This window comes from Trachurus japonicus, chromosome 3, assembly GCF_045865225.1.
Source record: "Trachurus japonicus isolate A0001 chromosome 3, Traja_1.0".
NCBI classification, from domain to species: domain Eukaryota; kingdom Metazoa; phylum Chordata; class Actinopteri; order Carangiformes; family Carangidae; genus Trachurus; species Trachurus japonicus.
In genome coordinates, this window is record NC_140909.1 from 14,814,531 (window position 1) to 14,832,226 (window position 17,696).

The following is a 17,696-nucleotide window of genomic DNA, read 5'->3' on the forward strand; positions in this document are numbered from 1 at the left end:
AGAGAAAAATAAAAAACTCTTTCCCTAGATTCATCATGTCTCATTCAGCTTGTATTAATTCTTCACTTTGTTTAAAGATGCTCTTTCTGCTTTTATTGGATGATCACAAGTTTAAAAACTCCTTTAACATATGAATTGCCTTTGCAGTGTAATAAAAAGAAGATGTTGTCAGAGTTACAGTGTCCCTCAAGTAAATAATCTTAGCAGACAGACCAAGTTCACATCACATACCAGCTCCAGGAGGCTGCATTTAAGCACAATGAGCTAAACACACTCACAAGTGACAACACCGGCCTTTAGCAAGCACGACATGTCCACCATCTCTGTTTTAGTGAATATTCAAAACACAAAGAGCAACTGAGACAGATGTGACTGTCATTATATTTGTATTTGATCATAAACTATACTGGATTTATTGTTAATAGGTGTAATTTAGAGGGTTGCTAAACTTATTACAACCATACATACCCTGCAACAACCTGAGGAAACAATTTCAGTTATCATTGTATTAATAAATGACTTCCTAAGCTCAATGGTTCTATAGTCTTAATTTTTTAAAATAATAATAGGCTACCAGTCTGGATGTTGCTTTTGTTGAACCTCAACAGTAATGAAGCCAGTGTAAGACACAGACCTCAAACCCTCACTTAAACTGTATGAATATTAGTTTCTCTTTTTTTTGACAGAAATGATGGAGAATAGATAGTAGATTTGCTTCATTACCAAATGCAAGCAAATCTAAATGTATCTACAATTAGTTTTAATATTTAAAGTAGCCTACTATCACTCTGATTTTCGCTGCAGGATTTTTCTGATATAAAGACAGTGTGCACTTGAATTAAACATTATTATTGATTATTGATTCTTAAAACAAATACATATTCACGTCCAGTTTATTTAAGGAGTTGCTGACTGACAGCCATGAAGAGTCGCTGTAAACTTTCAAGCAACTCAGGGACTAAAAAAAAAAACGCTGTGTTTGGCGGCGGAACTGACGTCATTTCCGTTCCGCGAAGCAGAAGATTTGGCGCGCCGGGTGTTTTAAACATCTACAAACACAGAGACGGAGACGGACAGGCAGCTGGAAGATGGTGTAGGAAACGAGGACTAACGTCGAAGCAGCTCGTTAGTTTCCACTGGGGACACATCGTCTGTCCGAGGGCGGCTGGTCACTGAGAGCTCTCCAGAGTCGGTAGAAATGAAGACAAACAAGCCGTGATCCTGTCGCTGTAGCTGCAGCCTGAGCGGTCGGTTAGCCCGCTGTTATCAGCCTCGGTCCAAACCAAACACACCGGTGCTAGCAGCTCATTAGAAACACACAGTTACACAGTTAAGTTACACACACACACATCTGTCTGTGGTCCAGTCAGAGCCACCATGAACAGGACCAAACTGAAGAAAACCAGTAAGGTAAGTGCAGCCTGAAGCCATTTCTCTGTTTTTCATGTTTCTGTCTGAGAAATAAAAACGCTGGACACCAAAAAGAAAAAAGAAAAAAACAGAGAGGACGTTATTTCGAGATTTATATGTAAACAACAAAACGTCTCGTGCGACTTAGCCTAAGTCTTCATTAGTTTGCCAGTCAGTTGTTAGGAGGTGTTGAATGTGGTGAGGAAAGTATGCACACCAGGAAGTAAAAGTACCAGCATCATACTGGTAAAATACTGCTACTAACTTACTACTGCTACTCTAAGTATCAAAAGTAGTGAATTGAAAAAGCCTCACTGTGGTGTTATATTGTTCTGTTACTATGTTTACAGATTATTATTGGTGGTTCATTACTGTGTCGCTGTTTCAGAAAAGTTATAATGTGGAGCTGGTATGAATAAACATAGGTGGTTTATTACTGTTACATAATCAGCTGCTGATGAGTGGATGTGAAGCTTTTGAACTTCTCCTTAGATCTTTTTCTAGAGTCTGAAATGTTACGTATTTGTTGCCTGTTGTCTTTTGGATAACAAGTAAGTGGTGCCCATGAAATCTTGGTATATTTATGTTTGTGTGGTTTCTGACAGGCGACTCTGGGTGGACAGAAGAACATCTCGTCCTTCTTCTCTCAAAACCAAAAGGTAAAATGGATTTTTTTTTCTACTATTGCATTCTTGCATTGCAATAGTTGTGTGTTTGATCTTTCTATCACTGGTGCTGGTATAATTGTTGATTTATATATTGATAAACTCATCTGACTCTGTTGCTTTTAGGATGGTTCGCTTTCAAAAAAGTTATCTGTCACTGCATTTGCCAAGACTGAGCCTCGGATCAAAGATGGTGACACCGCTCCACGTGGACTCCACTCCCCGTCGAAGAGGCGTGTCCTTGAGGACCTTGAAAACCTCCCACCCTCCTCTCCAGATCTTCTCCTCTCTGTGCCAGAGACCCCCAACAGTCAGATCAGGCGTGTCTCCTCCTCCTCCTCTCCCTCCATAGAGACAGTTTGTCAGAGCCCCAAGTCCAGCAGAGGGACGGCGGGTCTGGCGAAGGTGGGACAGCTGTCCCCCATCTGTCTCAGTCCCCGCTCCAAGGGGCTGAGTGTACGGACATTGACCACCAACGAGGGAGGAAAAACCAAGAGGGAAGAAGGATGCACTGACTCCCGGAAAAGACTCTTCAGCCCTCCTGAAGAGTCGCACAATGCCAAGAGACCGAGGACTGTGATCAGCCCCACGGGAAGCAGCCTGAAAGTAACAAGGCCTGTGATTGGCCATGAGAAAAAAACACCTCATGTCTCCAGTGACCAGTTAGAGGGTCAGTCTGAGAGGCTGGAGCATCACAGCAATGACAGAAAAACCGCAACGACGTCACTGAAGTCTGTTTCTTGCCGCTCTTTGGAGAAACATCAAGAAAAGAGAGATGAGGATGAGAAAGATTCTGGTTTTACTGTCATAAACCCACACGCTCGTCCGGCCGTGGACTCTCACACACTCGCTGCTCATGTGCACAAACCCACGGCACAGACTATCACACCTGCAACTCAGAGAAGTCCAGGGGAGGGAGGGGCCGGCCCAGATGAGACAAGAGCAGCCATCACATCGCGGAACGGAGACGGAGATGATGTGCCATCGTCCAATCAAGAGCAAGCTGGAGGTACAATTTGTGATTGGAATTGCACCCAACTATATGATTTGCATATAACTGACAGGTGACATGTTTGACTATGATTTAATAACAGCAAGTGTTTCAGAAGTTTTTCCTCCAAGTGAGTGGTTGTTGTTGTGAGTTAAAAAGAACTACTACCAAGAATGCAATGTATAACAAAAAACAAGATTCAAGCTTTTTCACATATTTCATATGATAAAATATCAGGTTTACTGCACTCATCAATTTATCCATAACTTTTTTTTTTTCATTTCAAATCAGGAGTGGCCTCAGCGTGTCCTATGGAAGAGATGGTGGATGAGAGCTGGTTTGCAGAGCACATGGATGATAAAGAAGTTCGTGTCACAGAAGAAAGGTTCAGAAACCCTCGGTGAGAAACGCATGAACTCACTGCATCGTGTTCGTGCTGCAGAGTTTGTCCTGATTAGTTGACTGTAAAGTTTGATCCGTGAAGCGAGAGCACAGGACTGCTAGACAGCGCAAGAGTTCAAGTACTTGACTCTGTGGGCATTATGTTGCTGACCTGAACAGTTTCTGTACATAATTATTTGAATGCATCATGGTAAGCGTCCTCTCTGTCCCTGCAGCAAGGTGCCAGACCACGTGATCCTTTCTGGAGGCAACAACAACCGCTACTGGGTTTTGGATGTGGAGGAGAGGCCGTCTCACAAAACGCTGACCATCACATGCCACAAGTCTTTACATCCAACTGAGACATGTCTGCTGAAAGATGGATGGTAATGCCAGACATATACTCTTTTAACTCTGTTATGTTTTAATAATTATGTGCATCACATTTTCCCTAAAGCTTCCAGATACAGTCTAGATTTCTTAGTTTTGCTGTAACCTTTAACAATCTAAAAGTCAAACACTCATCGTCACATAATAACTTGCAAATTTTTTTATTCTTTTCAATCTAAAAAAAATGACTCATTCATAAAATTCATTTTGACTTGATTCATTATTACTACTAATATGCTTTATGCACAGCTCCACTACTTCCTGAACTTAAACCAGCTCCTTTATTTCCTGTCTTACATTACATTACATACATTGTTCTTACATTATATTGAACAAACTGATTAATCCAGGTGTGTCTGACCTCAGTAGTCACAACAATGGTCAGACACACCTGGATTAATCAGTTTGTAACACAGGAAATAAAGGCTACTATTATAAGTCCAATGTTTTATATGAAGTGCATAATATGAAAACACATGGACTGATTCAATGCTTATTTCTATCTTATTTCTGTGTCTTTCCAGGGAGATGACCCCTGTCCGTCGTGGCGATGTGGTGCATCTGGAGGGCCACTCTGCTGGTGGGTCCTGGGTAGTGGACAGGGAGCAGGGCTTTCTGGTGTTACTGCCCGACAGCCTGATCTCGGGTACCAGCATCTCGAGCTCCATCCGCTGCATGAGGCGGGCAGTACTGAGTGATATGTTTAAGGTAAAAAAAAGAAGATTTTTATCTGTGAAACTGATCCACTTGTGATTACTTTCTTTTCTTTGAGTCAGTGTTTAATTGTTACTATGACAAATGTGTTTTTTCTCTCTCTCTTAAATTTCCCATTTTATCTTGACCCGAATAACAAATAGGATGCCTTGTCACCACAAAGGCACAGCTTTGACCATAATACATCATAGTGTTGTAACACACAATACATTTTCATCGAACAGTGGGAATATAAGTTAGTTTCACAGATTGAATTCACCTAAAGCCAGTCTGTCTACACCATCATACACACAGTATAAGTATTGTAGTATTGTAAAAGATATGTTTGGCTCCCTGTCTCATGATGGGTGTAAAAAGCCTCTGTGGTTGATAGTTTTATGTTATTGTGTTGGATCACATTCTGTTTTGTAGTGTCCATTTTCTTCTGTGCACACACACCTCAATAACACAATGCTCACTCTTTATCTTCTCCTGTTCGTTCTGTTCATGGCCCAGAGTTTTGACGGCGGCTCAAAGCAGATGTTAAACGGCACCATGGTGCATGAAGTTTTCCAGAGAGCAGCTACAGCCAAAGATTTTTCCCTGGAGACGTTGTCTAAGCTGGCTGACCAGGCGCTGCACAGTCCCCAGTACCTGGGAGACATGTAAGTCGTCAGACTCTTTCAATTAAAGTGGTTGAGCAGAGAAGAAAAGATTATGAGGACATGGAAAAAAAACTGCTGAACATTTCAACATATGTGTGTATGTTTTTTATTCTGTGTGTTTCCAGGTACAGTTTGGGTGTCACTCAGGAGGAGATGAAGCAGGAACTGCATGATTATCTGCCTTCACTGGAACAGTGGGCGAAGGAATACCTCAGCTCCACAACACCTAGAGCCATCACTCTCAAAACGTATGCACACACACACACACACACACACACACACACACACACACACGGTGTTACAGCTTTGCTAATTAAGGTTTATTAGCGCTGCAGTAGCTGCTTGATTGTTATGAGGCCATAACTCAAATTAATCAGTGTAGTAAATGTGCTGTCACATTTTTATTTACCCAGAATTCTGACTAAAGTGCAGTGAAAAGTGAGACTTGTGATACTGAGAATATCTTTGCAACGTTCAATCAGTTTATAAAGTAATTAACAGATTAAATAAGGTTCTGTCAACATAAAGAGCTGATATTACGTCTCTTCATGACTCCAGCCATAGCAACAGCAGAGCTCCAAGCAGGGATCAAGACTCTGCAGCCGTTGTCACGGTTACAGAGCTGGCAGATATAGAAGAGAACGTGTGGTCACCAAGGTTTGGTCTGAAGGGGAAAATTGACGTGACGGCACGGGTTCGAATCCAAAGACCGCGAAACGGCAGTCACAGAAGTGTGGAGGAGAAGACTCTGCCCCTGGAGCTGAAAACTGGAAGAGAGTCGAACTCGGTCGAGCATCGCAGCCAGGTTGGTGGAGCACAGTGTGTTCAGCAGCAGCGTACACGCACATAAGCAGCCTGGTGGGGAGGGGTGGGGGGAAAAATCAATACAGCAAAGTATCGGAATGTTTTGCATGTCAATATTGTATCATAATACGGATGCCAAGTATCGATCTGAACAGACTAAGACGTTTATCTCATTAGAAACACCAGATGTCAACAAAGTTTTTCATTTTGAGACATTATTTGCAGTTGAAAAAAGCTGATAAATCCCAATATATCGCAGCTTATTGCAATATTTTTAAAGGAATAGTTCAACATTTTGGCAAATTGACCCATTGCCATAATCCCTATAGTTTTAAGAATAGGTTTGTTACCTTTAGTTGTGCTGCTCAGAGCTATGCTACTGAGGCTAATGGGATTTCTTGGTTTCCCTCATCAAACTCATCAAATACACAATCCAACAACTCCAAAACACTCTCGTGGACAAGTTGTGACCTGCACATTAAATTCATGTGTAAATTCATGCAAAACCGCTGATGCGCATTCCCGTTGGGGGAAGGTTTTCAGCAAGCATTTGCCTCGAAAACAACTCCATCTTGTAACGCTCTATTATCTCATAGCGTGGTGAATGTGACCTACTGCTATGATTATAGGTATTATGACAATGGGCCAATTTGCCAAAATGTTGAACTATCCCTTTAATATTGCAACAGTATCACACGGCCTCTGCCCTCTGGTGATTCCGACCCCTACTGGTGGGGTCAGGTGAAAAGGCAGGTTTACAGCAATGTAGGCAGATTTAATCAGGTGACTCTTAATTTGATCACAGTTGATGTTTCAAAATGTGTTGTAGGTGATTCTGTACACCCTGATGAGCATGGAGCGGTACAGTCCTGAAGCCGGCCTCCTGCTGTACCTCAAGACCGGTAACCTGCACCCTGTGCTGGCCAGCCACATGGACCGCAGAGGTACATCTGACCATATCCACATGCACAATCATGTCACATCCTTATTTGTTGGGATTTAAAATCGTAAAATTGTAAAAAAAAAAAAAAAAAAAAAATTGATTCCATAAAATGACATGAAGACAGCAGCCTCTCTTCTGTCGCCTTTTTATTGCTAAAAATCTGTGTTTCCATCAGAGCTGCTGAAGCTGAGGAACACACTGGTTCATCACATTCACAACTGTGTGGAGAAAGAAGCCGAGCAGAGCCGCTTGTCCAGACTTCCTGACATCCTGACCAACAGACAAACCTGCCAGTATTGTCCTCAAAAGATCAACTGCGCTTTATATGAGAGGTAAACGTTTTTAAACTGATTTCACAGCAAGGCAAGAGTTTAGAAAAGGAGAGGGATGATTCCTTCTGTCCGTCATATTCTCTCTCTTTTTTTGACGACTTCCTCTCTTTCTTGTTCCTCTTTTACTCTGCTTCACACCTGTCTGTATTCCTCCTCCAGAGCGGTGGGTGGCGGCTCTGCAGACACCACGGAGGATGTTGTGCGTGACTTCCTGGAGCAGGAGACGGGTCATCTGACTCCACCACATCTGAGCTACTTCTCCCACTGGCTGCTGCTCTGCTGCCTTGAAGCCTCCACCATGGAGACCAAGAACAAACGAAAGCGTGTGTGGCTTCAGACGGTTGAGGAGAGGTAAGAAGAAATTGTTCTCTTGAATTTAGAAACACTGCCAGTACTGAGTGTAAAACCAGACCTTTCATGCTTTGTAAAACACAGCAGAACTTAAAGGGATAGTTCACCCAAAATCGACAATTCACCAATTTTCTACTCACCGTCATGCCAAGGAAGAGTTTGGAAAACTTTCAGAGTTATCAAAACGCTTTTGGAGTTCCAAGGGGGGGACCGGCTGGCAACAGATTTTCATATAATGGCGCTTGTGCTGAATTGTGCTCAATTTTGAGTTGTCCAAAACACACTATGAAACATCCAAATACCTCCATACTGCTCGTCCGTACTGGCCCAAGTGTCCTCAAGCCGCAAAGTTGTTCGGAAAAAAATAATTTTATCTCTGTTTTTAGCCTTGTTGCAGTAGTAGCTCCCAGTGGCTCTGTTGATGTTTGGCCGCATGCGCAAGATTGGCTGTGAGATGTTCGTTTGTCGTTGTAAACCAGTGAATGTATAGATTTAAACACGGAAGAACATCTCGCAGCAAATCTCGCGCATCTTGCTCAGCCACTGGGAGCTACTTACAAGGCTAAAAACAGAGATCAAATTAATTTTTTCCGAATAACCTTTTCATGTCAGGGCTTCAGGACACTTGGGTCAGTACGGATGAGCAGTATGGAGGTATTTGGATGTTTCATAGTGTACGTTTTGGGTGAAGTATCCCTTTAAATTCCACCCATGACCTGCTCAATAAACTCTGACCTGTGTCTGCAGTGAGAAGAGTGGGAGCTGCGTGGGGAATCTGCAGCTCAGCGGCCCAGTGAGCGTCCAGCCTGAAGGAGTTTTCCTCCATCGCTTCCAGAGGAGCGCTGTAGCAGCGCAGCAGGGTTTAGCTAACAGCGGCCTGGCCAGCAGGGACCGCATCGTCGTCAGCGACCAGGAGGGTCGCCTCGTCGGCTTGGCAACAGGATACCTGTGTGAGGTCAGCAGGGCGTCCGTCAGCTGCACTCTGGATAGGTGAGAATGAATCCACTGTCTTGTGAAGTACATCATTTTTTTCAACAGATGCTTAGTGGAAGACACACTAACCTGATTAGCATCTGTTTTGTTGGACGTTGTTTGCAGAGACTTATCGAAGTTCAGTGGTGTCTTGTTTCGACTGGATGCTGATGAAGGTGTAGTGGGCCTCAGCACTCACCTCACCAATCTCTCAAGACTGATGGAAAACCATCAAGACAGGTGGGTGCAGTACAATGTTCAAGCTGTAATAGCATGGTGTGGTGTTATTGGTATTATTGTGTGTGTGATAGGACTTCTGACTTTTGCATGAGAAATTCTCAAGTGTTACTGTGTCCGTCCATGTACAGCGATCGTCTCAGGGAACTGGTTGTTGACCTCCGTCCTCCGGAGTTTATTTCCAACCTCAGCTCTGTTCTTCCCAGAGAGGCCAAGGACACTGTGGCTAACATCCTCAAAGGTGACAAAGCTTTGAGCTGCTCCTCCTCTCTCATGTACTTTCTTTCTTTCTTTTTCTTTCTTTCATTGATACAAATCCATAGTTATAAACAAATAAATATGATTATGGTATACATGCAAAATGCAACCAAAAAGGAAAGACAAGAAAGCAACATCAACAAACAAAAACAGCGAAAACTCATGTGCTTTCTTTTGTTATGTATTCAGTCTTGGTCTCTCTGTTAATCTGGGTCACAATGATATAAAGGAGTAACTTAATGAAAACCCTGTGCAGGAGAGTGCGTCCTGGGTTGGTTAATGTTTTGTTTGTGCGATTGTGTGCAGGTCTCAACAAACCCCAGAAGCAGGCCATGAAGAAAGTGTTGTTATCGAAAGACTACACGCTGATTGTTGGCATGCCTGGCACAGGCAAAACCACAACCATCTGCACTCTGGTAAACTCCAAAACACAAACACGACCTATAAATCAGCATGATCTCCTCTCTGTAAGACCATGGCTCTAAACCTCTCCAATTTCTTTCACGTGGCATCCTCTGCCTCTTTCTCTTTTTTCTTCCAGGTTCGTATCCTGCATGCCTGTGGGTTCAGTGTGTTGCTGACCAGCTACACCCACTCTGCTGTTGACAACATCCTGCTGAAGCTGAAGCGTTTCCGCGTCGGCTTTCTGCGTCTGGGGCAAGGACAGAAGGTGGGCCATAGTTTTCAAGTACTGTTAAATACAGTAAATACTTGCACAAATTGTTTTATAACATCTGTGTCGTTTTTCTGACGCTTCCTCCAGGTTCATCCAGACATCCTGCCTTACACAGAGGAGAGTGTCAGAAAGAAGGGCGTTCACGCTCTCTCAGACCTAGAGCAGCTTTATAACAAGGAGGTGACGAATACGTTTGTGGAATATTTTAATCACAACACTTAACACAATGTTATACTAAAATCTCCTTTCTCTTTCTAGCTGGTAGTGGGCACCACGTGTATGGGCATCAAGCATCCCATTTTCACACGACGGCGTTTTGACTTCTGCATCGTGGACGAGGCGTCGCAGATCAGCCAGCCGATCTGTCTGGGTCCGCTGTTCTATGCCAAGAGATTTGTCCTGGTCGGAGATCACCAGCAGCTGCCACCAATAGTGCAAAACCAGGAAGCTAGGTAAAGTTATATGTGCCGTGCAAATGAAAAACTATTGTTCTAAGTTCATATAGTTCATTTTCACGAGGGTGAAAGACCTCACACTGTTAGTCTTCACATTAAAAAAATGGATTTAACGTATGGGTGCAGCATGTTGGGAATGAGAAGGGTTCAGATAGTTAATGCAAAGTTTAAAGAGTAGCCATAGAAATATCAGTTTGTTCATTTCCTTTTGTCTCCAGGTCTCGTGGGATGGATGAAAGTCTATTTAAGCGACTGGAGCTCCATAGTGAAGCAGTTGTCCAACTCAATGTACAGTACCGTATGAACAGGTAAACTAAAACCTCTTATATCAGAAATATTACAAAGACTTATGATGAATTGAGTTTGGATTTCCAGGCTGGTAAAGTTGCCCTGTGTTGCTTTAGCATTGCAGAGAAAACTTAGTTAGATTGTATGATAAACAGTGTATGTGTGCTCTCTTTATTCAGACAGATAATGTCTCTCAGTAACTCCCTGATGTACGAGGGGCGGCTGGAGTGTGGATCAGAGCGGACGGCCGCGGCCCTGCTCACCCTGCCCTTCCTGCTCTCTGTCCAATCAGAGCTGAGTTCCCACTCTCAGACTCATCCGCAGCACAACCTTGCATGGATACTGGACACTCTGTCACCTAGCAACCCTGTGTGCTTCCTTGATTGCTCAACGGTTGGTTGATTATAGAGCGAGCGCACAGACACACAGTACATGTAGCGTAGTGTCTGAGAGCTTTGTGAAGTGTCGAGGTGTTCTGGTCTTAATCTTGTGTCTCTTCGCTGCTTCTTAAAGGTGCCAGCGCTGGAGTCGGTGGAGCAGGGAGGCGTGAGCAATCACACTGAGGCTGCTCTCGTACACTTGTTGCTTTCACTGCTGTTAAAGGTACAACAGTTGATAACAGTTGAAATTCAAGATTACAAATTAAAAGTGGGTGTGGAAAAAATGTGTAAAATCAGAAATGTGTGTCTAACAGTGTGTGTAGATTTGGTACTGACCTGTGTTTATTTGTCTCTGCAGGCTGGGTGTAAGCCCAGTGACATCGGCGTTATCGCTCCCTACAGACAGCAGCTAAAGAGCATCTCTGCTCTGCTGCAGGCCTCGGCCTTCATCGGTGTGGAGGTGAACACAGTGGACAGATACCAAGGACGAGACAAAAGTGTAATCGTGCTTTCTTTCGTCAGGAGCACTGCAGAGGAAGGAAACGTAAGTGGTTTCCTTCCCGTCTCGCCTTTGTCACTGCTGTTCTCTAGTGCCCCTCTCTGTAGACCATCTAACCCTTCCTCCATCCACAGTTAGGAGAGCTGCTGAAGGACTGGCGAAGGCTGAATGTGGCCATTACCAGGGCCAAACACAAGCTGCTGATGGTGGGCTCAGCCACAACGTTGCGACGCTACGCACCTGTGGAGAAACTGCTCAGCCATCTCCAGCAGGAGAATATGATATCCTTTGGAAAAGCTACCACTCAGCGTTTTATTCATTTTCAACACATTAGAATAATTTAGCATCTGTCACAAAACAACTTGCACTTCTTTTTTTCTGCACACTATTTTTTTTTCCTGAACCTTTGCTTCACATTATCCAGCTCCCACCAGCTGCCCACAAGGCCATACCCAGCATGCACCTGTGACAGAAGGCTGTGAAGGCGTCTCAGATCAACTGCCTGTCTCGCCGTGGAGCAGACATCAACTGTGGGAAACTTTAGCACAACAGCGATCAAGTACCAGTGTGTTAAAGCACTACAATCTGTTAGGAGGTTTAACTAGAGTGTGAGGTGTCACTGATCAATGGGCTAGCTCTAACACCTTAACAACAACATGTAAGTTTTGTAATGGAGCAATTTTACATCACAGCTTTTGTTTTGTAAAGAATTTGGAAATGAACGTGGCTTCATGACATACAATTTACATTTTGTTAATTGGACCAGGTCTAATGTTTGTAGATATCAATTTATATTGTGAAAAGCACCTTGTTAAGATGATTTCTACTAAATATCTCCTCTCACATTCCTCACCTCATAGACCGAATCCACATAGTGAACCCTTAACATGCTTTATGGAGGCCTTAAGTTAGAGGCTGCTGCTGTTATTGTTTGTTTATTTGTATTCTAGTTTTAAAAGTGTATTTTTCAAACTGGAATACAGTACCTCTAATTGTCCTTTTATGTGAATGACTGAGGAACTGACTACCTACTTGTACACACAACTAAAGCTGAAGTGCTGAACAGAGTCTGTAGCTGGGCACTGTTCATAAAGCCTGATATTTATGAAATACCTCTATTGATACACACTGACAATATTTCAGGCCTGGCCTTTGGTACTTTGACAGAGTATTTCCATGCAGCACAGAAAGAAATCAGTAATGTGAATATGGAGACCAAACTGGTGGAGTTATGTATCGTTAATGTGACTTGGCTTTAATAGTCGGATAAGCTCATAAATGTCTGCCAGTCGAATTGCAGTCTTAAGGAACAACAAACCTTAGACTAGAAGTAAGTCTAAGGTTGTGTGTCGCGTATGACCACTTCTTTGTGGTCACTTGACATCATACACACTTGAACTTTGTTATAATCTGTGATAAATGTACACTCACAAACTGACAAACGGGGTCTGTAAATAATTTGATTTTCTTTTAGAAAGTAATTTTAAAGTATTATCGTTATTGTATTTTAAGCCATTTGTCTCCATTCTTTGTCCAAGGCAGAACTACAGCTGTAGGAAATAAACTCATGAGCAGTGATAATTTTTGTAATAATAATAATTGAGTGTTTTACTTGCAGAACCTCTGAATTTAGATCTTTTTTTAATTTATATTGTAAGTTTTATTGTTGTGTTGTGTGAATAAATAATACAAATCCTAACAAAGTGTGCAAATTTTGTTATTTAGATTAAGCAGTCTACACTCAAGTCTTTTCTTTTTTTTTAATTCATCAGATTTTTATTAAATGGTACAAAGCCTGTGTCTGCTCCTCTGGACAGGTACATGGTGACTCAGCGTTTCAGCTTCTGCTTGTATGTGTGTAACTACAGCATGATTGTTCCCTGCAGCACAGTGACACTTTGTCCTGCTATGTTGATTCTCCCGTCGTCTCTCACTTCCAGTTCCAGCTCACCGCCTCGACTGGAGCACTGGTAAGCTACACACACACACACAGATAGGATAATCTCATTGTCAACAAGGTTCAGTTCATTTTTAAACGGTGAAAAATATAAATGGTTCCTCAGCAAATTATAAAGTGAGATTTCGTAGAATCAGATTAATTACCCATCATTTTCTTCTTTCCTAGTTTCTTAGACCAGTAACAACCAAGAACAGTGTGGGCCGAACCTGCAACGACAGAAAGCTCATTAGGACCAGAAACCGATTAATTAAATTTAATCTAAGTGAAGTGTAAGCTCTTTGACATCTGAAACAGTCTTGTCTTAAGATGTCCTTATAGCTGTTGATTGGATGTGTGTGTGTTTTCTGTGATTTCCAAATGACGTCTGTGTGTGAGTGAATGTTGCAGGGGACTGTTGGGTACGAGTACCAGGACTAGTTGAAGCAGCTGACTCACCAGTGACAGGATCCTCTGGGATACCGTTCCATGGAGCGAAGTATCTGGAGTAGAAGTCGTATCCTGGTTGACAGTCTGGAGACCCTGTTAGCAGACGACGTGCATTGAAATGACTGTTTGTGGTCTGGGCCAACAAGATCTAAAGATGGTCAACGACACCGCTAAAGGATCTGATCCTTGCCTTTCATGGTGACGATCAGTCCTTTGACTCTTCCACTCTTCTCACTGCTCTGAAGAGCAACAGGGTCGACTTTCAGACTGGTCAGCACCGACCTGTAGACAACACACCATTGAAGGATTCAGGAAACAAACCATGACCTCGGGACTGCTCTACTATGGAGCAACCCAAGGGTCAGTAAATGACTGAATAGAGAAATTCACCAGGAATGTGTCTGATCCATTTATAAATGCTCTTAATTATGATTTTTTTTTTTTCATTATATCAGCAAGCTACTGCCATCTGTGTGTGTGTGTGAGTGTGTTTTGCTTGTAACCTGTTACAGCTGTCAGCCAGTCGCACCAGCAGTTTCTTAGTGTTGGAGCTCAGATAAACGTCCTGAACTGGGTGGTTTCCAATTGCTGCCTGTATTTCATGACGCAGTGAAACACACAAACTAGAGTGTGAATTCAACCTGTTAATACAGATGGGTTCACGTGGACAGTAAAGCAGGAGTCGGTGCTGTAAAGCTTTGACCTTAGAGTAGTTGTGTCACTGACCTTAATGATGTCTCTGAACTCATTGGGATCCTGGGGAGAAAACAAACCAATTTCACTTGTAAGATTTTATAATGAAATAGGATCTCTGGTAATCCACTTGCAGCTGTGTGTTACACTTTTATCCAATGGTTGCTGTGGTTTTCTTAAGAGTGATGCTAATGTCATGTCATGACATCATTGACTGTGAAAACAAAATGGGTGACTGTGTATGTTTTAACCACTTTTCCTTCACAGGCATTTTATTTCTCACTGTCACACGGTGCTGATGTCCTGTGACACTGTCCTCTCCTGATGTATTTATCTGACCACATACTGTAGCCTACCTCCTGGGTAGGTGGGTTGAGAGGAAAGTCCATGATGTAACCGTCCCCCTGCTTGGTAACAGCCAGATCTCCACTCAGGGTCTCAAACACCAGGACAGGATTCACATTTTCTAATAAATATAACAGAAATACATATATTATACTCAGTCTCACTAATGAACTAGATTTATTGAGGTGTTCATGTGTAAATGACTCACCTAAACACAATATGCAATATGTTTTACATGGGGGAGTTTAAAAACAGTTATATTTATGTCATGGCTTCAGTAGCCTTGTCCTTTGTACCTTGCTTCCAGTGCATTACCTAACCCATATAAGCCATGAGTACACTCAAATTAACCTTGATTTTCATGTCTGTGTGTGTTTGTTCGGTGTCTTACTATTTTGCTCAAACAGCACTGCCGCAGACGCCAGAGTAGCATGACCGCACAGTTTCACTTCATTGGTTGGGGTAAACCATCGCAGACGAAACCTCGATCCTGTTAATCGCATCACATTTTCTGGATGTCAATATGCTGGTGTATTCTACATGGAAATGTCAAGAAAATACATCATCACAATTATTAAATTCAGCAAAAAAGCTGGCTCTGCATGGGGAAAAGAAGACACACTCTCCAATTTTTATGGGAAACTAAAACATAGAAGCTGCATTAATCTGAGCAGTGGGTAACAGCTAAACCACAACAGAGATGTCTGCTGTCCTGGTTCCACACTGCTTTCTGATTCTGCACTGGTTTTGACTTTGTTTTTGAAAAGTGATGAAATGAAGTGAAGTCTAAGCGGAAGAAAGCAATTTAAATATGATTTATTTTGAAATATCTTGTTGGAATAAATATTCAAAATTGTGGATGGTGGGGAAAAGTCACCGAAACAATCATTATATCTCATGGAAAAACAATATGTAGTAGGCTATGTATTTGGGACACAAAGTGAGTTCCTCTTTTACTTTACAATTAAAAAGTTGAAATCAATATTGTAATAAATGTATACATTTAAATAAATTTAAAGCTGTATATTTTAGTTGTGGATTGTAAGGCAGTTACTGTATTAGCTCGACGTGCATTTGTGATTTTAATTTCTTTGCTAAATTACTTGAAGCCTGAGAAAAACGTAAGTTCCTACAGCATAAATGGTGACTCTAATTGTTTACATAGGAGGAGATTCAAGCTGCCGGTAAATGACATGGACAATCCTCTCTGTGCACCCGAACCATCCATCAACCACCGACTGCTTCCACGCAGCATTACTGTATGTTTACTGTGACAGCTCAAAGCCTTGTTTTTAGTCTTAACTGCATTTTTAACATTGTCACCTGTCAGAATGCTGAGGACAGGTGTTTTAGTTGGTGCACACACAATGACCTTAGACTGCACAGAGGCTCACCGCTGCGTCCTTTCATCCCTGCAGCCACTTCATCGTCTAAAGTTGTATGTGTGGATATTGGCAGTCATGAGAGGGTTAACTCTTAACTCTATCAACCATTACTCTCCTGCACAGTGGAACCAAAGTTAAAACTATAAAAAGTGCTCATATTACAAAATAAAAAACTAAAATCTCACCCAACCTCTCAAAACAACCTTAGGATGCAGTGTATATATAGCCCACTGTCACACTATGATGGCTCCATTGAGTTGCTTGCAACAGTTTCATCCCTATTCAAATGGCCTCAATAATAAGACATAGGTCATATATAAATATCAAGAATGCTGGGGTTAATTGTTAATTGAAACATTGTGAGTAGACATGTGACCTGTGGTGAAATCATCAGAGGGGTTGATCCTGGTGATGAAAGCAGTTTCTGAAAGGTTCATCTCTGTTGCTATCTTCTGATACAAATCCTCACTCAGCTCCTGTTGGAGACATAAATAACATAAATATAAACATTTTGTTACTTATAATAACTGTAATCTATGGTCCAAGCATACAGATAGATGAATAGATAGTATGTCAGGGTGATTAGAGTGTGCTTATTTCTCAACAAATTGTAATCATGTTACACATGTGCTGCTACAACTTCACTGACAATAGCCTACACGATCGACAAATACTTCAGAGAACAACCAAACAATCAGTGACATAGAAGAGACTCAGCAGGTTGAAGTGTCTCGGTTTCTTTTTTTAAGTGCAGAGCCTATTTCAAACCCAAGTGCAGCAGGCGAGTGTACAACATAACATACGGTATATGAACTGCTCCTACTCACATGCATGAGTGGACATATAGCTGCAGGGTTTCCTTTGAAGGGCAGATTAGTGAAGGCATCCAACGTAAATACAGGAATCTCCATCAGGGCTGAGGATCAAAGTGACAAGGACTTCAAACTGAAAAGTGCGACCAGCAAGGCACTGAACACGGCGGAGTCTAATCTACAATGTCTACTGTGTATTGCCGACGGTGGACTTTTGACCCCTTCTGCTGGTTTCAGCCTGTCTCCCTGTCGGGGTTGCCAGATTTTCAACCTCTTCTCTGTTTGTGCATTGTATCTGGTGCTCAGTGTGTTCATTGTCATACCTGGAGAATGCTCTAAGCCCAGTGCCCATACAAAAACATAAATTTACTGTGGTAACCAGACCGTTCAAAGTGCATTGCTTGCAAGTGCAAGTGCAAGGCCCTATGCAGGACTAATGTGTCTTCTTTTTTTGTCCTTTAAATCTATATTTTTTTCTGGTCTTATGCAAGTGCAAGGCCCTTTTTGCAGAACTAATGCTTCTTCTTTATTTTTTTTGTCTTTTAAATTAATAATTTTTTTCTGGTCTTATGGTGATTTTCCAAAATTTAGTGTCTAGAATGAATACAATATCATCATCTACCCAGGACAAAAAGTCCCTCTACCACATTTCACAAATCAAATTTACTATTTAGGCTACTTCTCC

The 17,696-nt window shown here is 42.2% G+C and overlaps 2 protein-coding genes across 2 annotated transcripts; one reads left to right on the top strand and one right to left on the bottom strand.

The window, feature by feature from the left end:
- Nucleotides 1-1,185: 1,185 nt before the first annotated feature.
- On the top strand, nt 1,186-12,580 carry dna2 (DNA replication helicase/nuclease 2). Its single transcript, XM_085763481.1, has 25 exons — nt 1,186-1,410; nt 2,016-2,069; nt 2,202-3,084; nt 3,358-3,466; nt 3,684-3,833; nt 4,362-4,545; nt 5,047-5,195; nt 5,321-5,443; nt 5,754-6,000; nt 6,829-6,943; nt 7,118-7,274; nt 7,434-7,625; nt 8,373-8,615; nt 8,724-8,837; nt 8,966-9,075; nt 9,399-9,508; nt 9,634-9,762; nt 9,856-9,948; nt 10,027-10,220; nt 10,442-10,531; nt 10,691-10,904; nt 11,025-11,114; nt 11,250-11,435; nt 11,525-11,671; nt 11,806-12,580. Exons 1-25 carry the CDS (start codon nt 1,378-1,380, stop codon nt 11,857-11,859), a joined length of 4,170 nt encoding a protein of 1,389 aa, XP_085619607.1. The 5' UTR covers nt 1,186-1,377; the 3' UTR covers nt 11,860-12,580.
- A 558-nt stretch (nt 12,581-13,138) lies between these two features.
- LOC146989749 (phenazine biosynthesis-like domain-containing protein 1) lies at nt 13,139-17,259 on the bottom strand. Its single transcript, XM_085763503.1, has 10 exons — nt 17,027-17,259; nt 16,576-16,675; nt 15,206-15,304; nt 14,826-14,935; nt 14,503-14,532; nt 14,280-14,368; nt 13,967-14,058; nt 13,786-13,869; nt 13,494-13,556; nt 13,139-13,365 (listed from the first exon to the last, which is right to left on the bottom strand). The coding sequence occupies exons 1-10, from the start codon at nt 17,108-17,110 to the stop codon at nt 13,253-13,255; spliced, it is 864 nt and encodes a 287-aa protein (XP_085619629.1). The 5' UTR covers nt 17,111-17,259; the 3' UTR covers nt 13,139-13,252.
- Between the last annotated feature and the right edge of the window lie 437 nt (nt 17,260-17,696).

Bases quoted from the DNA above. Each gene is read 5' to 3' on its own strand.
- dna2 (XM_085763481.1), top strand. From the start codon at position 1,378: ATGAACAGGACCAAACTGAAGAAAACCAGTAAG. The intron at 3,467-3,683 runs GTGAGAAACGCA...CTGTCCCTGCAG, and splicing joins GAAAGGTTCAGAAACCCTCG to CAAGGTGCCAGACCACGTGA. The intron at 3,834-4,361 runs GTAATGCCAGAC...GTGTCTTTCCAG, and splicing joins TGTCTGCTGAAAGATGGATG to GGAGATGACCCCTGTCCGTC.
- LOC146989749 (XM_085763503.1), bottom strand. From the start codon at position 17,110: ATGGAGATTCCTGTATTTACGTTGGATGCCTTCACTAATCTGCCCTTC. The intron at 16,676-17,026 runs GTGAGTAGGAGC...TGTCTCCAACAG, and splicing joins CTATATGTCCACTCATGCAT to GAGCTGAGTGAGGATTTGTA. The intron at 14,369-14,502 runs GTCAGTGACACA...CATGAAATACAG, and splicing joins AGTTCAGAGACATCATTAAG to GCAGCAATTGGAAACCACCC.